This window comes from Hoplias malabaricus, chromosome 7 (assembly GCF_029633855.1).
Source record: "Hoplias malabaricus isolate fHopMal1 chromosome 7, fHopMal1.hap1, whole genome shotgun sequence".
In the NCBI taxonomy this organism is placed as follows: domain Eukaryota; kingdom Metazoa; phylum Chordata; class Actinopteri; order Characiformes; family Erythrinidae; genus Hoplias; species Hoplias malabaricus.
Window position 1 is genome coordinate 12,389,744 of NC_089806.1, and position 22,101 is coordinate 12,411,844.

General features: G+C 43.8%; 1 protein-coding gene and 1 pseudogene across 1 annotated transcript in view; both read right to left on the minus strand.

Annotated features, from left to right (window-relative positions):
- Nucleotides 1-14,651, minus strand: part of gpr176 (G protein-coupled receptor 176) — a 31,024-nt gene extending 16,373 nt beyond the window's left edge. The window contains exons 1-2 of the mRNA XM_066677509.1: nt 14,265-14,651; nt 3,959-4,211 (exon numbers count right to left, since the gene is read on the minus strand). Coding sequence (XP_066533606.1) covers nt 3,959-4,211; nt 14,265-14,499 — 488 coding nt within the window. The 5' untranslated portion in view covers nt 14,500-14,651. The remainder of the gene's footprint in view (nt 1-3,958; nt 4,212-14,264) is intronic.
- Nucleotides 14,652-18,311: 3,660 nt separating this feature from the next.
- Nucleotides 18,312-21,109, minus strand: LOC136702676 (acyl-coenzyme A thioesterase 2, mitochondrial pseudogene; annotated as a pseudogene).
- Nucleotides 21,110-22,101: the final 992 nt, after the last annotated feature.

Genomic DNA, 22,101 nt, shown 5'->3' on the forward strand with positions numbered 1-22,101 from the left:
TTCTATTCCAAAACACTTTAGAAGCCCAGCTATGGCATGTTTTAAGGCGGGCGTGAACAATGTCCTTGTTATATCTTTATAGTATTTTTCAAAAAAGAAGATATCAGGTTCAAACAGACACGAATGTCGAAGTTGACTAGGGTGATCCACTTCACAACCAAGACATGTTTCCTTCAGCTTGTTGTTTATGATATGTTGTAGGATTACAACGACAGTGGACTTTATCAGTTTTAGCGCCGTAGAGCTTACTTGCCCGTCCACCACATCAATCGGAGCAGATATAGCGTTGTCTTCAGGAGCTTCAGCGATTGTCAGTTGTCTAGCCATCAACGTTGCCAAATCATCCACCGGGTCTTGTCGAAAAACATGCGGGTTCGCAATGTCCACACAACTGAGATCATCACCATATTGACCCAACAAACTGTTGTCTGATACCGCTTTGGCAACCGCCGTCGATTCACCATAGCTGTAGTTTACAAGCCCATGACCCGTGTCAATCGGCGTATATTCAATGTCCGACAGTCGATAATTTTCACACCACATAGGTCCACGGGTGTCGGGATGGTCTGCTGGAAGAATGTCCTCAAACATGATGGCTTGCGTTTTGTTCGTGTCTTGACTTCGTGTGGTTTCAGTGTCGGCTTATGTTTCTTTTAACAGACATCACTGGAAGGCGTTGATCCACTTTTGACCATCCCACAAACGTCATAAGCCCGAGAATCAAACAGGTTAATTTTAACATCCCTAAAATATTCGCGAGGGCTGCTACCAAATGCTTTACCACGCCGTTTCTTCCTTGGCGCAAAAGCAACGTTGGTTTCAGAACTAATAGTTGGTGTAACTGTAGATTCTCTTAAAAGAGACTGATTTACACACACTGTAGACATTTTAAAAAGCGTTTAGCCATAGAAATCCACCAGGGTCATTTTAAATAACACATGCAAGCACAAACCACCCCAAACATGTTGGGGGGTGTGAGGGTGTCAGGGGGTGGGGTGTAGGTGTGAGGGGAAGCCCATATAAGGACATCCTGTACTGACCTGTCACCTGGGTCATAAATCAGGGGTCATAAATCAAGGGGTCATAAATCATTCACAGAGGTGTTTGACAGAAGGTGTAGGATATATACTACTTATGGCAGCCCAAACCATCACTGATCCACCCCCATGCTTCACTCTGGGCATGCAGCAGTCTGGGTGGTACGCTTCTTTGGGGCTTCTCCACACCGTAACTCTCCCGGATGTGGGGAAAACAGTAAAGTTGGACTCATCAGAGAACAATACATGTTTCACATTGTCCACAGCCCAAGATTTGCGCTCCTGGCACCATTGAAACCGACGTTTGGCGTTGGCATGAGTGACCAAAGGTGTGGCTATAGCAGCCCGGCTGTGTATATTGACCCTGTGGAGCTCCCAACGGACAGTTCTGGTGGAAACAGGAGAGTTGAGGTGCACATTTAATTCTGCCTTGATGTGGGCAGCCGTGGTTTTATGTTTTTTTTGGATACACTCCGGGTCAGCACCCGAACATCCCTCATTTCAGACAGCTTCCTCTTGGGTCCACAGTGAATCCTGTTGGATGTGTTTCGTCCTTCTTGGTGGTATGCTGACATTACCCTGGATACTGTGGCTCTTGATACATCACAAAGACTTGCTGTCTTGGTCACAGATGCGCCAGCAAGATGTGCACCAACAATTTGTTCCTCTTTTGAACTCTGGTATGTCACCCATAATGTTGTGTCCATTGCAATATTTTGAGCAAAACTGTGCTCTTACCCTCTGCTAATTGAACCTTCACACTCTGCTCTTACTGGTGCAATGTGCAATTAATGAAGATTGGCCACCAGGCTGCTCCAATTTAGCCATGAAACCTCTCACACTAAAATGACAGGTGTTTCAGTTTCACTGTCCAACCCATGTAGATGCGAAACACATTTTAAAATGCGCAGAAATATTAGTTTGTTGGCCATGGATTTCACAAAGCAATCACCGGGGTCTCTGCAGGATCTGGACACATTTGGTTTGGAGGAATGCTCCTAGAGCCTAGAATTGTGTGTTATCCCACCTCATCCTGCATTAAAAGCACATGCAAGGTATCAATAATTGTAACACATTTTTGACCTAATATTGTCACTGCTAATTCCACGTACTTAAACATTACTATAGAGCTGTGTATGTTTGGAGGGGAATGCTGATACCAGATTTAACAAGGTAATTGTAACAAGGTAATACAGATAGAGCTCAGCAGAATTGATAAATTATTATTCTAATAACTTTATCTATTATATTTCTGTTATATTTTAAGTGTAAGGCACTTTTTTCCTCTCATGTAACTCAAGGGGGCCACTTCTGAAGGGCTCTCAAACCCCATACGAGTTATTAATTCCTTGGCTCAACTCCATCTGTAGCATCTTGGTCACAATCACACACGTCAATGCAGTCTGGCTGAAAGAAGGCCCTTCTGCTGCTCAATCCTGCATCACAGCTCTGAGCTGACGGTGCCGATGGGTGTGAAAGAGCCGGCAGAGAGGGAGAGAGCTTTCTGTGAAACATGTGCTTCCTGAGACCTGAAAATGGATGTGAATGGTAGGGCTGGCATTGCATGAGTGAACACTATAGGCTTTAAATAGTTATTCTCCTTGAGCATGGGTGTTATGTGTGTATTTTTCATTACAAGAAAAATCTTGGCAGTTCATGCAAGCATAAAAATTCCCTCCGAGAAGCCAGGAAAATAAATAATTCAGGGAACCGATAGAGGACTATGGCAGGATACGTTGCTATGGAAGCACAAGCTTGAGCAATAGCTGGCTGATTGTTGATAAGTAATTGCCCACAGGTTGCATCAAACTCAAAGGAAGCAGGAAACACTGGAACACATAAATATGGCGCATGGTTTCCATGAATACTCAAACCCCACCACTGGACTAAAGTAAATATTGATCAACGTCTATCTCTTGATGAATCAGCCATTGGTTGGCAGATGTAATGAGTGTGCGCCTGACAGTTATTTAAAAGGCTAACCGGCTCCTCCTGAAGGACTCACTGTAACTATGTAACAAGATAAATAGAGTAACTGTATGTGTCTCAGCTCAGAAAGCCTCCTCAGTAGTGTGTTTCTCTCTGTTATGTGTCATAGTATGGAATGAAACAGCAATGTGGTTTCCAAGATTTAAGATCATTTTAATCCCAGGTTTAGAAGGGAATGTAAACTCTTACCAGCTGGAAATACTGGAAACAGCATAGATGTGCTTGCATAAATGGGCAGTGGTGGTAAGGGTTTTGCAATACACACAGCAGCATTTAATGTAAACCCTTTAGTATAAAAACATTATGGTAATTTATATGTTATAGTTTAATCATCGATTTATGATACCAGAGCACCTGGAGGAAACCCATACAGACACAGGGAGAACACACCAAACACCTCACAGACAGTCACCCGGAGGAAACCCACACAGACACAGGGAGAACACACCACACTCCTCACAGACAGTCACCCGGAGTAAACCCACACAGACACAGGGAGAACACACCACACTCCTCACAGACAGTCACCCGAGGAAACCCACACAGACACAGGGAGAACACACCACACTCCTCACAGACAGTCACCCGGAGGAAACCCACACAGACACAGGGAGAACACACCACACTCCTCACAGACAGTCACCCGGAGGAAACCCATGCAGACACAGGGAGAACACACCACACTCCTCACAGACAGTCACCCGGAGTAAACCCACACAGACACAGGGAGAACACACCACACTCCTCACAGACAGTCACCCGGAGGAAACCCACACAGACACAGGGAGAACACACCACACTCCTCACAGACAGTCACCTGAGGTGGGGATCAAACTCAGCACAAAAAGAGACTGAAGCTGGGTGATAGTGACACTCCCTGCAGCATCACCATATGTATGTGTGTGTATGTATATTACTGTATTACTCCTCACCTGTCCAATGCAATGGCTGCGAAGCTGAGGACAGTCACAGAGCAGAAGAGTCTGTGCAGGAATTTGATGGCCTTGCAGAGCAGCAATGTGTGGATCCACAGGCAGCACCGCGGGCTGGCGTTCAGGAGCACGTCGAAGGGAACACACACCAGACTTGCACAGATCCCTGAACACGCCAGGTTCTTTATAAAGCGGCTGGTGACTGACTTGAAAACGCTAGTGCAGCAGGTGCACCACAGAACAGCTGCGTTGCCTGGAAGAAAAAACAGCAGGGAGGAGTAAACAACAAGATTCACAGAGGCGTGTGTGTGTCTTTATGTGTGTGTGTGTGTGTGTGTGTGTGCATACCAAGAATATACCACATTGTGGGGACCAAAACCTGTTTACATACTCAAACTGTGGGAACTTCTCTTCCTTGTGAGGAACATAAGTTTGGAGCCAGAGTGTAAATCATTTCATTCTGAGATGACGTGAAGATGAGTTAAAGTTAAAGAGTAATGTGCATGTTACACTAGTTGTAGTTATGGGTAAGGTAAGAGTAAGTCTCCACAGCATGAATGGAAGTCTATGTACCAGCCAAACAAAGCATGAAAACAAATGTGTGTGTGTGTGTGTGTGTGTGGTTCACTAAAAGAATTTGTGCATGTCAGAGAAATACAATGTGACAGGCCTATGCCAAGGAAACAGCATCTATTTTCTTCATTCCAGAGCTTATTTTATTTTATATAAAATCTCATAAATCATGACTTCAGTCATGATTTCATTTGCTTATGTTTAGAGTTTATAGTTCTGTTTCTTCAATACAGTTTGTTCAAATGTCTGCCAGCATCATATAAAATTATTAAAACGATTTAACTTAGTTAACTGCACCCATTGCGAACAAACACAGTTTCTCCAAAGAAAAGAATCAAATGAAGCAGCTGTACATGAGCATAAGGTCACCATGTGGAATACATGCATGGCTACAGAGTATAAATCCCCCTAGTACTGGACTGTGGAGCAGTGGAAGTGCGTTTTCTGAAGTGATGGAGCTCGATCCATTTGTGATGAGTTCACACACGTTTTCACACACGCAGGCACACGCATTTCACAGAAACATTTTCTCACTCTCACACACATGCATATGTATTCCTTCTGGCCTGTGCTTAGTGCTGCTATGCTGCTAAACGTACCCTCAGCAACAAACCGCAATATTTTGCCTCATTAATCTTCTCAGGTTTGCATTTGCGTCAAACGTAAATATCACTTAATCATTAGGTATTTCAAAGTGAACCACTAATTTGTTCTAAATCACTTCTAATTCATTCATTCATTCATTCATTCATTATCTGTAAGCGCTTATCCAGTTCAGGGTCGCGGTGGGTCCAGAGCCTACCTGGAATCATTGGGCACAAGGCAAGAATACACCCTGGAGGAGGCGCCAGTCCTTCACAGGGCAACACACACACACATTCACTCACACCTACAGACACTTTTGAGTCGCCAATCCACCTACCAATTTGTGTTTTTGGACTGTGGGAGGAAACCAGAGCACCCAAAGGAAACCCACGCAGACACAGGGAGAACACACCAACTCCTCACAGACAGTCACCCGGAGCAGGACTCAAACCCACAACCTCCAGGTCCCTGGAGCTGTGTGACTGCGACACTACCTGCTGCGCCACCTTGCTGATACACTTTAATATAATTCTTGTGCCTGAATGCCATTAAATCCTCACAGAAAAGGAGGATAACTAAAGTTGTTCAAAACGTGTAGAAGCTGTTACTGTAAAAAGAGAGATTAAAAAAACTATCCCAATCAATAACCTTGAGTTCAGAAATAATGCTGGTTGATATTTCTGCCTTGCACCCAGTGTTTCAGGCTCTGGACCCAACGCAACACTGATCAGGACGGTTACAGAATGAGTGAATGAATGAATGAATGAATTCTGTAGGATATAGCAGAAACAATGTATATATCCACATCAACACATACAAACAGTTGAGACCATGTCCGTTCTCTAAACACTCTTAGAGTGCAGTTGAAACCATGAAGCATCCCACTACCAGAGGCCATTACCCAACGTGTGCCTGTAAATTATTCTAAGGCAAATTCCACACAATGACATTCTCCCATTTTAATCGTGTTTGTCGCCTCCAACTACCAGCTGTCAAATGTTACGCCGTATGTGCTAATATTTGCATTTGATCGGCCTGTTTAGTGTTTCTCTGTGTCTTAGAACAGTATTCACAGATCTCAGCTAAGTCACTTTCCTTTTGAATGTTAAAAAAAATCCTAGGTTTTATTCACTTCACAGGACAGATGTGAGCAGAACACAAAGGTGACAGTTGTCTCCAATCCTTTCTGCAATACAGTGACCCACTTTCCTCTAAGTATATCTCTTATTTCCCAGAAAAGGTCGTGCCTTTCATCTTTTCCCATTACCATCCACCTGTAATTGGAGAGACACTGAGAGGCCGTGTGTGTGTGTGTGTTTGCCGTTGTCTGTTATTACGTTTCAAGGTGGACTGAGAGTGAATCTCCTCTTCTCATACAGGAGACCACCTCCAGCCTGCAGTGACCCTGGAGGTCTTTCACATTCCCCTGTCATTCCCCTCTCTGGCTGAGATTTTTTATTGTTAAGCCACCTTTCTACACTCACTGTCCATTCCCTCAGCTCCACTGACCACACAGGAGCACAATGTAGTTCTACAATTACAGACTGCAGTCCATCTATTGCTCCACATACTTTGTTTGGCCTCTCACACTATGTCTTTCAATACTCAGGACCCCCACAGATCAAGTATGATTTGGGTGGTGGATCAATTTCAGGGCTACAGTGACACTGACGTGGTTTGGTGTGTTACTGTGTATGCTGTTATGAGTGGATCAGACACAGCAGTGCTGCTGAAGTTTTTAACACTGTATCCACTCACTCTGTGCACTCTGTTAGAAACACCTACCTTGTTGGTCCACCTTGTAGGTGTACCTGATAGAGATTGTAGCTCATCTGACACAGCACAGATTGTGTTGGTCATCCTCTAGTCCTTCATCAATGGACACAGGGCGCTGTCGGCTAGATATGTTTTGGTTGTTGAGATGTGCCAATTGCATTTGCATTCATTAATTCATTATCTGTAACCCTTATCCAGTTCAGGGTCACGGTGGGTCCAGAGCCTACCTGGAATCATTGGGCGCAAGGCGGGAATACACCCTGGAGGGGGCGCCAGTCCTTCACAGGGCAACACACATACTCACACATTCACTCACACCTACGGACACTTTGAGTCGCCAATCAACCTACCAATGTGTGTTTTTGGACTGTGGGAGGAAACCGGAGCACCCAGAGGAAACCCACGCAGACACAGGGAGAACACACCACACTCCTCACAGACAGTCACCCGGAGGAAACCCACGCTGACACAGGGAGAACACACCACACTCCTCACAGACAGTCACCCAGAGGAAACCCACGCAGACACAGGGAGAACACACCACACTCCTCACAGACATTCACCCGGAGGAAACCCACGCTGACACAGGGAGAACACACCAAACTCCTCACAGACAGTCACCCGGAGCAGGAATCGAACCCACAACCTCCAGGTCCCTGGAGCTGTGTGACTGCAACACTACTGCGAACAGACAGAGAGTGTAGAGGGCTGTTTTACTGCCAATCAGCCAGGCTTCCATTCCTACGTTCTGAGCACTGATGACTGATCTGTGGACAAAGGAGCATTGTATAAAACTGGCGCAAATGCCACAATGTCACAGTGTTCGACAAATCATGAAATTAAACAAAAGATATGTGCTTTTGTGGCCTGGGCATTAATCCAGTACATGGACAGATCAACAGAGTATTTTTTATACATTCCACAAAGCTTCACTGGCTAATCTGGCATGTGACGCTGGGTTTGTGCCACAGCTGATGTCAACAACCACACAAATGTGTTTATATGAAGAGCTATTTACAGCAGAGGCTTTTTAACCAAGGATAAATACTCTAGTAAGTATGTGTGAAGAAATCCCCATAAACCAGCTTTCAGAGAGTCAGTCACCATCTGGTACAGGACTAAGGCTGAGGGAAAACATGCTGAGGAACAAACCGTGGGTAATAGCCTACAACTCGATCAACAGTAAAGATACAGCATTGATTGTCAACAGGGAGATATATCAACAGTTTCCAGCTCCATGCCCAGGCCTCCAGCACTCCTCCTCCCTCTCTGAGGACTTAGTACAGTAGTAATGCACATCACTGCGAAGTGTTCACTGCCTTATGGTCTACAGCAGATTGTCACCGTAACAGAAGCCACATCTGCATTGTTTTAAATCCCTCTGCCCACCTCATCTCTGTCATCGCTATCATCCTAATGCCATCCTTACACTTAAACCTCTCCATAGAAACCAGGCTAAGAGTGACAAAGTGTATACTGAGCAAACATTCATCATTATAATGATGACGTTTTCCTTATACTTGCATACAACCTTAAAAATCCTCTATGTATATTACACCAAAGTCACTGTGGTATAATATTTACACATCTAATGTTCAGATCTGTTTTGTTAGCAGATGCCCATTTGCTTATTGATTGCCTGATGGACTTCTCAACCAGGAGAATCTGCAATTAACCCACACCCAAACTATTAAAACTGAAGCAAAAAGCAGCTGAAGTTAATGTATTTGGTGCAAAAGGAAAACTTCAAAATGGAAAAGGAAAAAACGTTAAAGACTAAGCACCACTTAATGGACCTCCATGAATATTTCACATTATCTTAGTTACTGACAGATATAAGTATGAATTAAAATGAAAATAGCAGCTTAATTTGCTTTAAAACTGACAATTTTATTAAATTGACGAAAAAAACCCGAGCTCGCTACGGAAATTCTTGAACGCAACCGTGTGACGTCACTGGTGGACAACAGCTGAACAACGCCGCGGTAAAACACCATTATGACTGACTGTTATGACAGTATCTAGCTAAATAACCAACATTATTCATGACAATAGCCTAGCAATAAGCTAAACTCAAATGTAGAGGTACCGTTATTCTTGTAAATGTGATCGAAGTCGAACTCGAATTCATCCGACACTATAAACCTCCGTAATGCAGCTACGTAGCCGAGTATAATCTGAGCCACCGAGTTTAGCGAGTCAAGCTAACGTTAACTAACACCAACTAAAACAGGCGAAGTGAGTGTCCTTACCCTGTTTACCTCCATGTTACAGAGGCTCTTGAACACCTTTCGTTGGTGTCCTTACATGTCCATATTGTTGGAAAAGCGCCAGTGAAATGAGCACTACAGATAACGGAGTGAGCGGATGGTCCTTTCCAAAGTGCCCGTTTAAAGTTGACAAATTTAGTCCATTTTCTGGATATTTTGGGATCTTTGGGCCATTTGTGCACAGATGTCCCACTCTACATTGAATGATTGCAGCCAAAAACAACACACCTTTTCTTCATTTTGCATTAAATAAAGTGCAACTTCTAGAGTTGTTGTCCACCATCTACGTCACAGGCAAGACGCCTATTAGAGTTTCCCAACACTGTTGGGGGGGGGGGGGGGCAACGGTCTTTTAAACCTTATTCCTTAAATTAATAAGAAATAACATCTGCCTAGTCTTTAAAGAGAGATATTATAGTACATGTGCTTGGGATTTTTCTTTTGTCACTTTTCCACTGCATGTTAGCTACACAACTTGACTCGACTCTACTCAGCTTTTTTGTTTTCCACTAGGCACATTTGGTCCCTGGAAATGAGTATGTTTTTAGTACCTGCTCACGTTTGGTTCTAAGCTAGACGTAAAGGACGTGAGAAGCACTGACTGGCCAGAGAGACCTGTCAATCATGATGAAGTGCAGACATCCAGCACAAACCAGTCATGTGTAAAATTTCCAAACTACTGTAAAGATCACATTTGATTTATCACACTCACAACGGCAGATTGTAAAATTACAATGGTGTCTTTTGAAGAGGTTCAAATGCCCCTTGGATTCGTGACCATTACAGAGAACAGTGACGGGAGGGAGAACTATTCTACACTGCCCCCCCCACCCCCCCCCCCCCCCCCCCCCAGGGGCAGAGAGGTCAAATGTGCGTTCTTAGCTTGCAGGCATCGAATGGCTGAGACATCACTCAATCTCCTGATTATAGGGCAAGTAGTATGCTGTTCATGAACCCCACAAAGTGTTTGAGCGGTTTATAGATTATTTTTCTTCCACTGAACCCTTAAACCATTGTTTGAAAGAACTAACTCTCAAGACAACACGTGTGAGAGAGCGCCTTCTGTGAATATTAATCCAAACTGCTACCACCAGGAAGAAATTCTAATATCTGTTAGGTCAGAAATAAATAAACCTGTTGATACAAATAAAAGGAAGAAAAAAGCAGAAGGATCAGTGGTTCCTGTGCAACAGTAACCAACGTGTAATTAAGAGTGTGGTCTGCTCTGGCGAGGTGAATGAGGTCATGGCCTATAATAAGCCTCTGGACCTAACACGTCCAACTCCACTCTCTCTCAGTACTAAACAGACACTGATTCTTCAGTCAGTTCCACCTCATAAAAACGTAACTGAAACAAATGAGCCTGTGTGAGTGCGCGTGTGTGTGTGCGCACGTGTGTGTGTGTGTGTGTGCGTGTCTAGCTTTTCAAGCATTTGTCATTTCTCAGTTGAATTTAGTTGTACATTAAATGAACCAAGGGACATATTTTCACAGTTTATGGAGTGCAAATATGCCAACAGGAATACACAATTATATCAGAATCATACTTGTATTAACAGATATTTACACTTCACAAGCTGTGAATATTTGCCCCTTTGTGTATTCATATATCTCCATGGGTTGCAGTCACATGCTTTTGTTTTTGTCGTGGGCGACATACAGGGGACCAATTGTCTGGATTTAGAGCACAGCACTAATGTAAACTGATAGGAAAGACAAAAAAAATGTATGTCACACACAGCTCCTCTCCCTGCGCTGGAGAGAGTCTCACAACAACCAGAAGCACAGAAGCACACCACCTCTTTGTGTCAGAGGGTGAAGTATCCCACAGTGTGATACAGTTACAACCTGTTAGCCATATTAGCATTTTCATCAAAGGATCTAACGGAAAGCTGTTAGCACGTCACACTCTGATGTGTTTCTTTGCTCCTCTGTGTGAATCTGAGTGAGTTATTCACGCACAGATAATATACAGGCATCAGTAATCAGCTTATGTCACCCGGGTGTTGTTTTAGCGAGTAAGAGACTAGAGACACAAGCCACAAATTCTTCTGTCTCGGTTTGTTCCCTTGTTTACAGGCGAAATAATCTGACCCCAGCGCTCTGTGAGTGAAACAGATTTTTCGAGGATAATGTTTTATTGCGACTGTCTGCCCAAATTATTCCTCTGGTTTGGCTTAAAGTTTAATAAAGTAGTTGTCTGAAAGTATGAGTGATCAGTGTGAGATGTTTCCATGCCTCAGTGAAGCCATAGTTGAATCCCTCATATTTCCCTACACCCTACATCCCAAGTTGCAGAACTTTATCTCGGGGTGGTACCCCCGAACCAGGACCTCGACCCCACCCCATCAAAAAAAAAACACTTTCGCAGACACCAAAGGATGTGGGTGATAACAAGTTTACTTTTTGATACAGGACTGCGCATAACACCTTTTTACTCTCACTCACTGAACCGCCCACACTAAAAACTGATTGGCTGGCTGACAGACTCTTTGCAGTGAACAGACCAATCAGAACCCTCTCTGTTTTGCATGAGGGCAGCGTGTTACCACAAGGTAGGCTACCACAGCAAGTATGGCCTTTATCTCCTGTCCCTCTTTTTCCCACGCGATTGGATAAAAAGTCTACATCGTTTGTGTGTGCTCTTGGCCAAACGTTCTAGATTCTGGGAGACTTTATCTGACTTGCGAGCATCAAGGAGACGCATATAATATGCGGGAGACTCCCGGAACTTCCAGGAGACTTGGGATGTCTGCCCTCCGTAGGGAAAAGATGTCGGTCATGAAATAACTGTTTGTGCAGTCACATAGTGTATTGTATGTCGAAAATCATTATTTATGAGCTATAACATTCCAGTTTCCATGTCAAATTAACGTCTAATTCTTGTCTCTTTTATTATTTGTTTTATCTGTGATGTGCACTACATAGGGAGCTACTTTGGGCCGCAGAGTCATGGTCCACAGGCTATAATTATGCCGTGTTTCCCTGTACTAAGTAAAGAACAAACATATAAGACACTGATAAAGGCAGAGAAGCGTTTGCTTCTATTCAAGTTATTTTGGGAAAAGAGGTGTTCTATTGTTTATTTGTAAGCACAGGGTAATAACTGATTGTGGTTAGTTATTATGCAGTCTCTAATTATGCCGGCCTTTATTTTGCAAGTCTTATTAACTGATCAGCCTGGATACACGGACTCTGCTGACAGAATTAAATGTGTGGAGTAATTAAGGGACTACTCCAGAGTTTGTCCGTGCAATCTCTGTCTGGCAGATCTAGAGCAACTGGTCGATCATTTCATTTCATTTATTTAGTCGAAGAGTTGGAGCTGCGCCTGTGCAAAACAGTGAAGGACTTATACAGCTACTGTTATAATTCTATTATGCTTTGAGGTCTTCTTTGCTAAGTATAGAGACATTACTGCCCACGGTAATGGACTATCTGCTACAGATGGAGCAACATACGTTTGACTGTTAACTTATTTTAATCAGGCTTAGATCATTTTATTAATATATCTATAAATCTATCAAATAGAAATGAATATGCAGTACTTAATACTGGTGAAGTGTCAAATCATTATTTATTTATGGCATTTTGCCAGTTCTCTTATTCAAAGTGACTTATACTTTTAATTATGTTTACACATTTAGTCTAATGTTTGAATCTTGCTCAGTAACTCTTATTTATACAGCAAGGTGCTCCTCCCTGGGAATGGGGATCCATGTGAAGGCGAGGTTTTCTACTACGCTACACAAATCACTACCCAAACATTCATTCATCTTCTGTTATTGCTTTACCTTGATTAGGGTCAGGTGGGTCCTGGGCTTAGCTGGAGTCATTAAATACAAGGAAAATACCCGGAATATTAATATATATTTATATATATATTTATTCATTCATTCATTCATTCATTCAGGGTCTGTAAGCGCTTATCCAGAGTCTCTGTGGGTCTGGTGCCTAACCGGATTTATTGGGCACAAGGCAGGAACACACACACGTTCACGCAGTTATAGACACTTTGAGTCACCAATTCACCTACTAACGCATGTTTTTGGACCGTGGGAGGAAACCAGAGCACCCAGAGGAAACCCACGCAGACACAGGGAGAACACACCACATTCCTCACAGACAGTCACCCGGAGGAAACCCACCCAGACACAGGGAGAACACACCACTCTACTCACAGACAGTCACCCGGAGGAAACCCACACAGACACAGGGAGAACACACCACACTCCTCACAGACAGTCACCCGGAGGAAACCCACGCAGACACAGGGAGAACACACCACACTCCTCACAGACAGTCACCCAGAGCGGGAATTGAACCCACAACCTCCAGGTGCACCACTGTGCATATACATATATATATATATGCATGCATAGTGGTGCACCTGGAGGTTGTGGGTTCCATATATATATGAGGGTGGCACGGTGGTGCCTCAGGTAGTGTGTTGCAGTCACACACCTCGAGGATTTCCGCTCCGGGTGACTGTCTGTGAGGAGTTGGTGTGTTCTCCCTGTGTCCGCCTGGGTTTCCTCCGGGTGCTCCAGTTTCCACCCACAGTCCAAAAACACAAATTGGTGGATTGGTGACTCACACCGTAGGTGTGAGTGTGTGAGTGAATGTGTGAGTGTGTGTGTGCTGCCCTGTGAAGGACTGGCGCCCCCTCCAGGGTGTATTCCTGTCTTGCGCCCAATGATTCCAGGTAGGCTCTGGACCCACCGCGAGCCTGAACTGGATAAGCGCTTACAGATAATGAATAGATGGATGGATGAATGAAGCCAACACATGAACATTCTCTTGGCCCTACAGCTTACAGGCTCCACCCATTCACAGGTCATAGTGAATGATTCAGCCAGTAATGCTTTCTGAATGAACCATAATTCTGGCCAATCAGAAGAGAGCTCATTTACATATAAAGGAACAGTCACACACACCAAAGTGATCGGAAATGGTTGGAAAATGTTAATGGAAACATGAGTTATGATGTAGTATGAAGTAAATCCACACACATGTTCTAAGAGGAACACACTATGGGGCCACACGCTGCTATTGGACATGGGGAAACGTGCAGCCAGCCTATGGACCGACGGGGGACTCACCTAGGAGAGACCCGAGCAGAATGAGGACTTGGACGCTGGTGGCGAAGTCTCGGTAAGCCTCTTCCCGGGCGAGGACCCCAGTGTCTGAGATATCGAGTTCCCGTAGCCGCTCCTCGCGCCACTCTCCGGGGCCAGATGTGCTGCCGTTGGGGGCGACGAGGTAGAGGCTCGAGGCGGTCCAGTTAACGGTAGCGTTCTCCGCGAGACTAAACCAGCCCTCACTCTCTCCGTCCATGTTGGTTCATTCCCGGTGCTCGGCGGCGGAGAGGTTGATGTGCACGAGCCTGCGGTTCCTCCACTGCAGCAGCGGCCGCGGAGATCCTGGCGAAAACATCCCGAGATCACGACATGCTTTCTCTGGTCTGTTGGCGCCCCTGGACAGATGTGGGTCTCCTCGGTTAGCTGCACCCAGTGTCAATCATCCTGCAACTTCCAGCCCTAGACACAACACGCACGCACAGCACTTCATTCCAGACTCACGACTGCACATGGGGGAAAAATATATATATGGCCAAAAGTTTGCAGTCAGCCCTCAACCTGCTTTATGCTGCGTCTAGTGTGGACACAAGCATGAAGTAAAATGAGGCGCTGTGAAGCAGTGGCACGTGAGCTGAAGATCACCGTGGTCAATGCAAAGCGTTGACTAGAGGGGTGAACATGCACTGAATTGATGCTAATCGTCCAAATTCATGCCACTAAATCCTCGCAGAAATGTTCCAACACCCAGCACTAGCTGCTACTGCAGCAAAGAAGAACAAACTATTGGCTACCTTTGGTTTCTGGAGTTGGGTGAGCAGGTGTCCACACATTTTTGGCCACATTGTGCTTGACACTTAAGGAACATTAGTCATAAGAGCACCAGTGATTCAATTAAATAAAGGGAATCCTAATATCCCAGTAAACATTTAGCCGTTAATTCAACGTTGAAATAACGTAATGACTGCTGTCTAATCAACGTTCTCTTATGGTTGAAAATGAAAGTTGAAAAGACGTCCAAACACAGACATTGAAAAGACGACTATTAGACATATTTTTGGACGTCCATTGACGTTATTAATTGGTCCCGAAATAAATTACTTGTATAAAACGCGTTTTGGACGTCCACTGACGTTATCGATTGGTCACCACTTAACTAACTTATTAAGATGGATTTTGGACGTCCATTGACGTTTAAAATATGTCCTTGACGGACAGACTACTTTTAGACCTATTTTGAACGTCCAGGGACGTTCTTTGTTTACTGGGATTGCTTTAATATTTATTTATTTTTTAATATAAAGACTACACTCAACAAAATGGATTAGTAACCTGTTTTTTAAAAGTTGTTAGGAACTAAACCCTCATTAATATTCTAATAAAAGCAAAATAAAACACAGCACATGGTCTAAGGTTCCGTTAACAAGCCTAGCACATATATGTGGTTTGTGGATAGAAAATCCTTACCTTGATCGTAGAGTCAGCACCGAGACCCAGCACTCTCTGCTTTAAAAAAAAAAATACAAAACAGCCCAGCTCCTGCAGCACGCCTGAGCTTCCAGCGCCTTTAGGGCTGTGATGGGACACAGACACGCCTCCTCACCCGAGCTCTGACGACTTGGCCTACCCTCTTTTCTTTGTAGAATGCACCAATATCAACAATCTTAGTTAAAGACAATGTAATACAAGTTTGACTTGTTTGTTTCACTGTTAAAGGGTCATTGCGTGTTCTGTAGCCTCTTCATTCTGGTCATGGGGCATCCTGGGGCAGGAACCCCCGCTCACTAACACTCACTAACCTGTCTACGTCATTACTTATATTACTAACAACTCTTGTTTCATAACACCGAGCCAGCAGGCAGTGAAGGCAGCATTACATTTTATAAATGAAATCAAGTTCTCAGACCCATTGTGAGACTATATGCTGGTGCAGTGGGCCCTGGGTTCCTTCTGATGCTAGGCCTCATGGCTGAAGTGTGTCAGCTGTTCCTGTGATGAAGGCATAGATGCTATGGCCTGTCCAGACTGTCCAGGAGTAGAGTGATGCTTTAATCCAGGTCAGGGAGGAGAACATCCTCATCAGGAGCATGCCCAGGCGTTATAGGGCGGTCATAAGGAACGTGGAGGCCACACACACAACTGAGCCTCATTTTAACTTGTCTTTAGGAATATCCACTGAAGCTGGATCAGCCTGTAATTAGATTTTCCACTTTTATTTTGAGTATGTTTCCACATCCAGACCTCCATATATATGCCCACAGTAAGAACATGGGAATGACTTCTGAAATAGGTGTACATGGAAAACCTCTCTCACACACACTAGAAATTCCTCAGTTAGTTTCCAAATTCCTCTTGAGAACAGGCCTCATGTTCAGCACGGACCATAAAAACAAACCCCTCAGTTAAAGTCACCAAACAGTGATATATTTTGTAATTCTGTAATAATTTACTAATTTAATCAGACTCAACTTCGAGACAAACCCATTATTAGTCTCCCTTTAATCCGAATGTTATTCTCAATGGTTAAGACAAGATCAGTTTTCAAACATGTAGCGCTACAAAAAGGTCAATGATTATACATTCACATCTTTCACAGATCATTTCATCTATCACTGTCCCTTTTTCTCTGATACGGTAGTTAAAATATTCTTTAAGGAACATGACATCTCAGGACCTTTCACTACAATTATGTGCCATCTCCCTCAATACAAACCATTCAGCTGAGACTATGTGCACATTAATTTACTAGGTATTGAAACCTATATCTAGGCCTGTTTAAGTGAAGTGCAGTGAAGTCTCTGTCATATAAAAATCAAATATACTTTGTGACCTTCCATCCATTCATTATCTGTAAGCTCTTATCCAGTTCAGGGTCACGGTGGGTCCAGAGCCTACCTGGAATCATTGGGCGCAAGGCGAGAAAACACCCTGGAGGGGGCGCCAGTCCTTCACATGGCAACACACACACACACTCACAGAGACTTTATTTTTTTTTAAGTCACCAATCCACCTACAAACATGTGTTTTTGGACTGTGGGAGGAACCCAAAAACCTGGAGGAAACCCACACAGACATAGGGAGAACACAACAAACTCCTCACAGACAGTCACCCGGAGCGTGAATCGAACCCACAACCTCCAGGTCCCTGGAGCTGTGTGACACTACCTGCTGCACCACCATGCTGCCCTACTTTGTAACCTTTCCCCACATATTCTTTAAAAATGTATGACCATTGTATGACAATTATATAGCTGTCCAAAGATGCCTCGGCAAAAGTTTAAAAAGAAGTAGTGGCTGGCTTTGCATGTCTTGGCAGAAATGTGTGCTTGTGTCTTCCTCCAGCTTGACTAGTACTGTGTGACTGAGGGACGCCCAGGTAAAAAGTTCAATAAGCATTGACTACACTGGAGAGAAACTTGAGGAAAAAAGTACTCTGTAAAACAAAAAAAGTTCTGTTCTTATTCATCGGGTTATGTGGGGAATACTTCCCCTTACAATCACATCCTCTTTGCTTAAAGGGGACATATTATACCTCTTTTTAAACAAGTTAGAATAGGTCTATGGCCTATACAAAATATGTTCATGAAGTTCTTTGCACAAAATCAGTCTCACATAAAGAGATCTCACCAGCTCTATTCGTGCCAGCTTCAGTCCCTTTCTGATTGAGCCGTTTAAGGGCTCTGTCACGTTTATGCAAATAAGCTGTAGCAGGCCACGCCCCACCCATGCCATGTTACAGGTGAGGGGTGGTGTCAGGGTGGTTCTATGCAAATTTCCTTATTGTGACGTCACAATAAGCCATCCAAACGGCTGGTAGAAGGATATGATTCCTGACACCAAAATCTTTCAACTGACTCTCAGAAAACAGATAGATTTTTTCATGCTTGAAGTGTTTATAGGAGCAGTAGAGACCCACATGGAAATACAAAAGCACAAAAAAGTGTGGCATAATATGTCCCCTTTAAGACATCTGGCCTTGCATACCACAGAAAATAAATCATGCAGATATTTTCTATAAATTTAAACTTTTTCAGTTGGAGCCCTGTTCAAAGCAAAGATTTAACATCTTCATCAAAAGTTTTTCTTGAGAAAATCCTGCACTCGTCTCCATGCGTTAACATGTACGTCTGCATGGACTTGCATCTTCCAAAAACTACCACCTTACCTATTGCAGCATGAAACCCAGAAGGATAATGAGGCATGTAAGGGACTTCCAGACTATCCAGCCTTTGGATAGCACACCACCTCATAATGGATTTTTCCACATGCCTTCAATCTACTACAAGCTTGCTCTGCAAAATAAACGCTGTTCCAATTCCTGTCATCTTCTGATACCAGAAACAGGAAATTACAGGTGGCGTGCTCGACTGGTATGACACTGGAGAGGTTCTCTTCTGCAATGGAGTCATCTAGAGCATCTCTGAGATCAATGATATCTGATTTACATTTATCTAATTTATTTTCATCAAACTTAAGAGGTGGGATGACCATGTCTTTGTAGTGGAGGGGTAACAAGACATTGGCATCGCAACCATTGATACAGACAGTGGCTTTGATGCCATGGACAGAGCTAGTTCTCCACTCTTTGACATAGACACAATGCCAATTCCATTTTTTTCACCTGCTGTCACAGTTGAAGGAGGATGAGGAGGTGGACGTACACGCAAGAAAGGTTTATCTAAACAAAAACCAAGGCAAACACACAACAAACAGAAAACAAACAGGAGCAGGGAGGCAAGAAAACAAACTAGAACTTAGAGGAACATAACTCGAACAGGAACATAACTGTGAACTGGTGGCAATGTATAAGGCAACAGACAAAGAAACACATCTACACACACAAGAACCAACCAGGGAACACTGAAACGAAGGGACTATATATACACAGAGCACAGACAAGGAACACCTGGGGACAATAATGAGAGGGCAGGACTACAAAGGAGACTCTGACGAGAGGGCGGAGCTAAGGTGGGACTAGGGCGGAGACAGGAAGAATAAACAGAGCCATGTGCTAAATGAGCACATGGTGAGGAAAACAAACACAGGACGTGACACCTGTGTTAAAAAATGGGGACAAATAAATAAATAAATAAATAAATAAATCACACACAATCCTTAGCATTTATTTCAGTATTTCAAAAAGGAAAAAAGGGGGGCATATTCATAAACTTTCAGAATCTTATACAAGGCCGAGTTTGTACATCCACTGACCTCAGGCTGCTTCTTCAAAGTACTCCAGCTCTAATTTATCCACTTTTTTGGGCATGTCCTGGTAACCATAGTAAACCCTTTATTGGCCAGTAGAGCTGCTTTCGGCTCACACAGAGTACCCCCCAAAGTATAGAGATCTACAACGGCAGGGAACGGGCCTCTTCCTGTACAAGAGATAAAATATAATCCGTGTATTGTTAAAGTTCAACACTGCACAATAAAACATCAGGATAAAGCACCTCTTGTTTCTGAACTGATAGCAATCCCACTTTATGTATTTCACAACAGGCAGAAACGATACAGAGAATGAGAAACAAGGCACATTACATATCCAAAAGTTTGTAGACAGCATTTGACTGAATTTAGCTACTTTAAGGTGCAGACACAGATGTTTGATTGTGAATATGCAGCTTGCATAAAGTCTAATATAAAAGCCATAGACACTGCTGTGTGGAACAGTGAAACTGTTCTCTGGAGTAAAGGACATCCATCCAAGAGTGAATTTGTATGATCTCAAACTAATCCAACCACCGTACTAATGCTTCCATGGCTGAACGCTATCAAATCCTCAGATAAATGCAGGAAAATGTTCCAACACTTACAGCTTTTCTCATGGAATCAGGTTCTTAGGAAAACATTTGTTAGATGTTCATTTTAAAATGTTTTAAAAAAACAAAGGCCATGATCTGTGTGGGTATCCAGAATATTTCTATAGCACTTTATACTGTCACCCAGATTGTCACCTACCAAGAACTATGTAACCTGAAGTGATTGTTCCATTTTAATGACATTTTAACAGTGCAGATACATACTAAGGAAGCCTGAAGGTTTGCCTCAGTCCGAAGATCATTTGCTCGGTAACTGACAAAGAGTGTTTTGGAATGCAGTGCCTTAAATGTCATCTCGAGACACTTCAGAGGCCAGTTCTCCACACAATTAACAAAACTAAATGACAGGACCATTCACAAGGTTCCCTTTCCTATGCAAATTAAAGCAAACACTGCCACTGCATCCACCAACCCGATCAGGCATCAAAATCTGGACTGTGGTTTAATTAAGGTTTAATTATTCCAAGCTTAAAATAGTCATTAGTGTGCAAGGGATCTAATAAATGACTTCACTCTTCACCCTTAAATGTCCAATATCAAAGAAAGTGTATTCCACAGCCCTGCACAGAGATTTAACCTCCTCTAGCTGACACCGGGCAGAATCTCGGGCTTCGGTTTTCCTCTATGAATGGGGAAACCGTTCACAGGGACAAACAACATATTTGTTAATGAAATTTTAAGAATTACAGCTTTAAATCTTGCTTCAAAGCGCAACAGCAGCACTGCTTTGTCTCATCCAGGGACGGACTGGCCACAGTGGGGGAGCCAGGTAATTGTCATAGGGGTGGCCAGACTGAGACCGTTACTCACACAGGGGCGGCACAAGAAATGATACCATTTTTATTTCTATGTGAAGTTACTGTGGATTTAGTGGTGTTTCTTGATCACTCACTCATTTACTGATACAACCATTGAGTACAGTGCCACCATCTGTTTCTTCAGAGAACTACTTCTTTGAGGTGCGCTGTTAAATTGTGTCCCTACAGAAATGGTTCTGCAAAAAAGTTGCCGGCAAAGCAGTGGTGGAGGGCCATCTGGCACACCAGACATGTCCCCGCTGGGTCAACGGGCTATTTGGGCTGAGAGTCCCGACACATTTAAAAATATATATATATATCTGATTGGCCCATAAAACATGCAGTTATATTTCATATCTCCTGACTGCCAGGGCGGGATGTATCCCTGCCGTGCCACAGCCAACCAAGGACGTATGCCAATGAAGTCACTCAGCTGACTTCACGAGAAGCTCAGATCACACTGTACTACCTCCTTCTCTTCTCGGCTTAAAAGACAATTGAGTGCAGCTCGCTTTGAGCTTCTGATCTTCTGATTTGTTTTTCTCAGTACACCGAATCCACCGAGGCCACGCAGTATTCACCGGTAACAGGCAGCTTTTATGACACGGTGCGTTCTTTTACTATGCTATCTCAGATTACCTGTATTCACTACCCTTCCATCCTGGAGCCCAACGATGGATACCAACTATGTCTGTCGCATTTGGGCCTGGACGACCTGCGCAAGGCACTTATGGAAAAGCCACATCAGAAAAAGTCTTATGGTGCTCTGTCTGACAGGATGGACACTGTTTTCTGCGAGCTGAACCAGCTGAAGGACTTGGCAGAATGCTTGCCCTCCAACGCACTATTTAACGCGCCGCCCAACAGATACGGCTTGCATGCTGTCTTCCATGTCTGGTGCAGCTGGCTATGGTATAGCGAACATGCCGCCTATTGACCTCTCTGTAGTGTCAACAGTGGTTTCACCGGACAAGGCCCCGCTGCCCCTATGTCCTACTACCGCGGAGGACAACACAAGAGGATTTACTATATCTGACCCTGTTAATGGCTGGATACATGATATATGATACTGGACGACTTGTGCCACTGCCACTCTACGATCAGTGCCTCACCACGTTATGGTTAGTGGCCCTGGCTCCTGGTTATCTCTTTATCTCATGGTGAATTGGGGCAAGTGCATGCTCATTCCGACCCAAACCATCACCTTTCTGGGAATGGTACTGGACTCACGCCTTATGAGAGCAT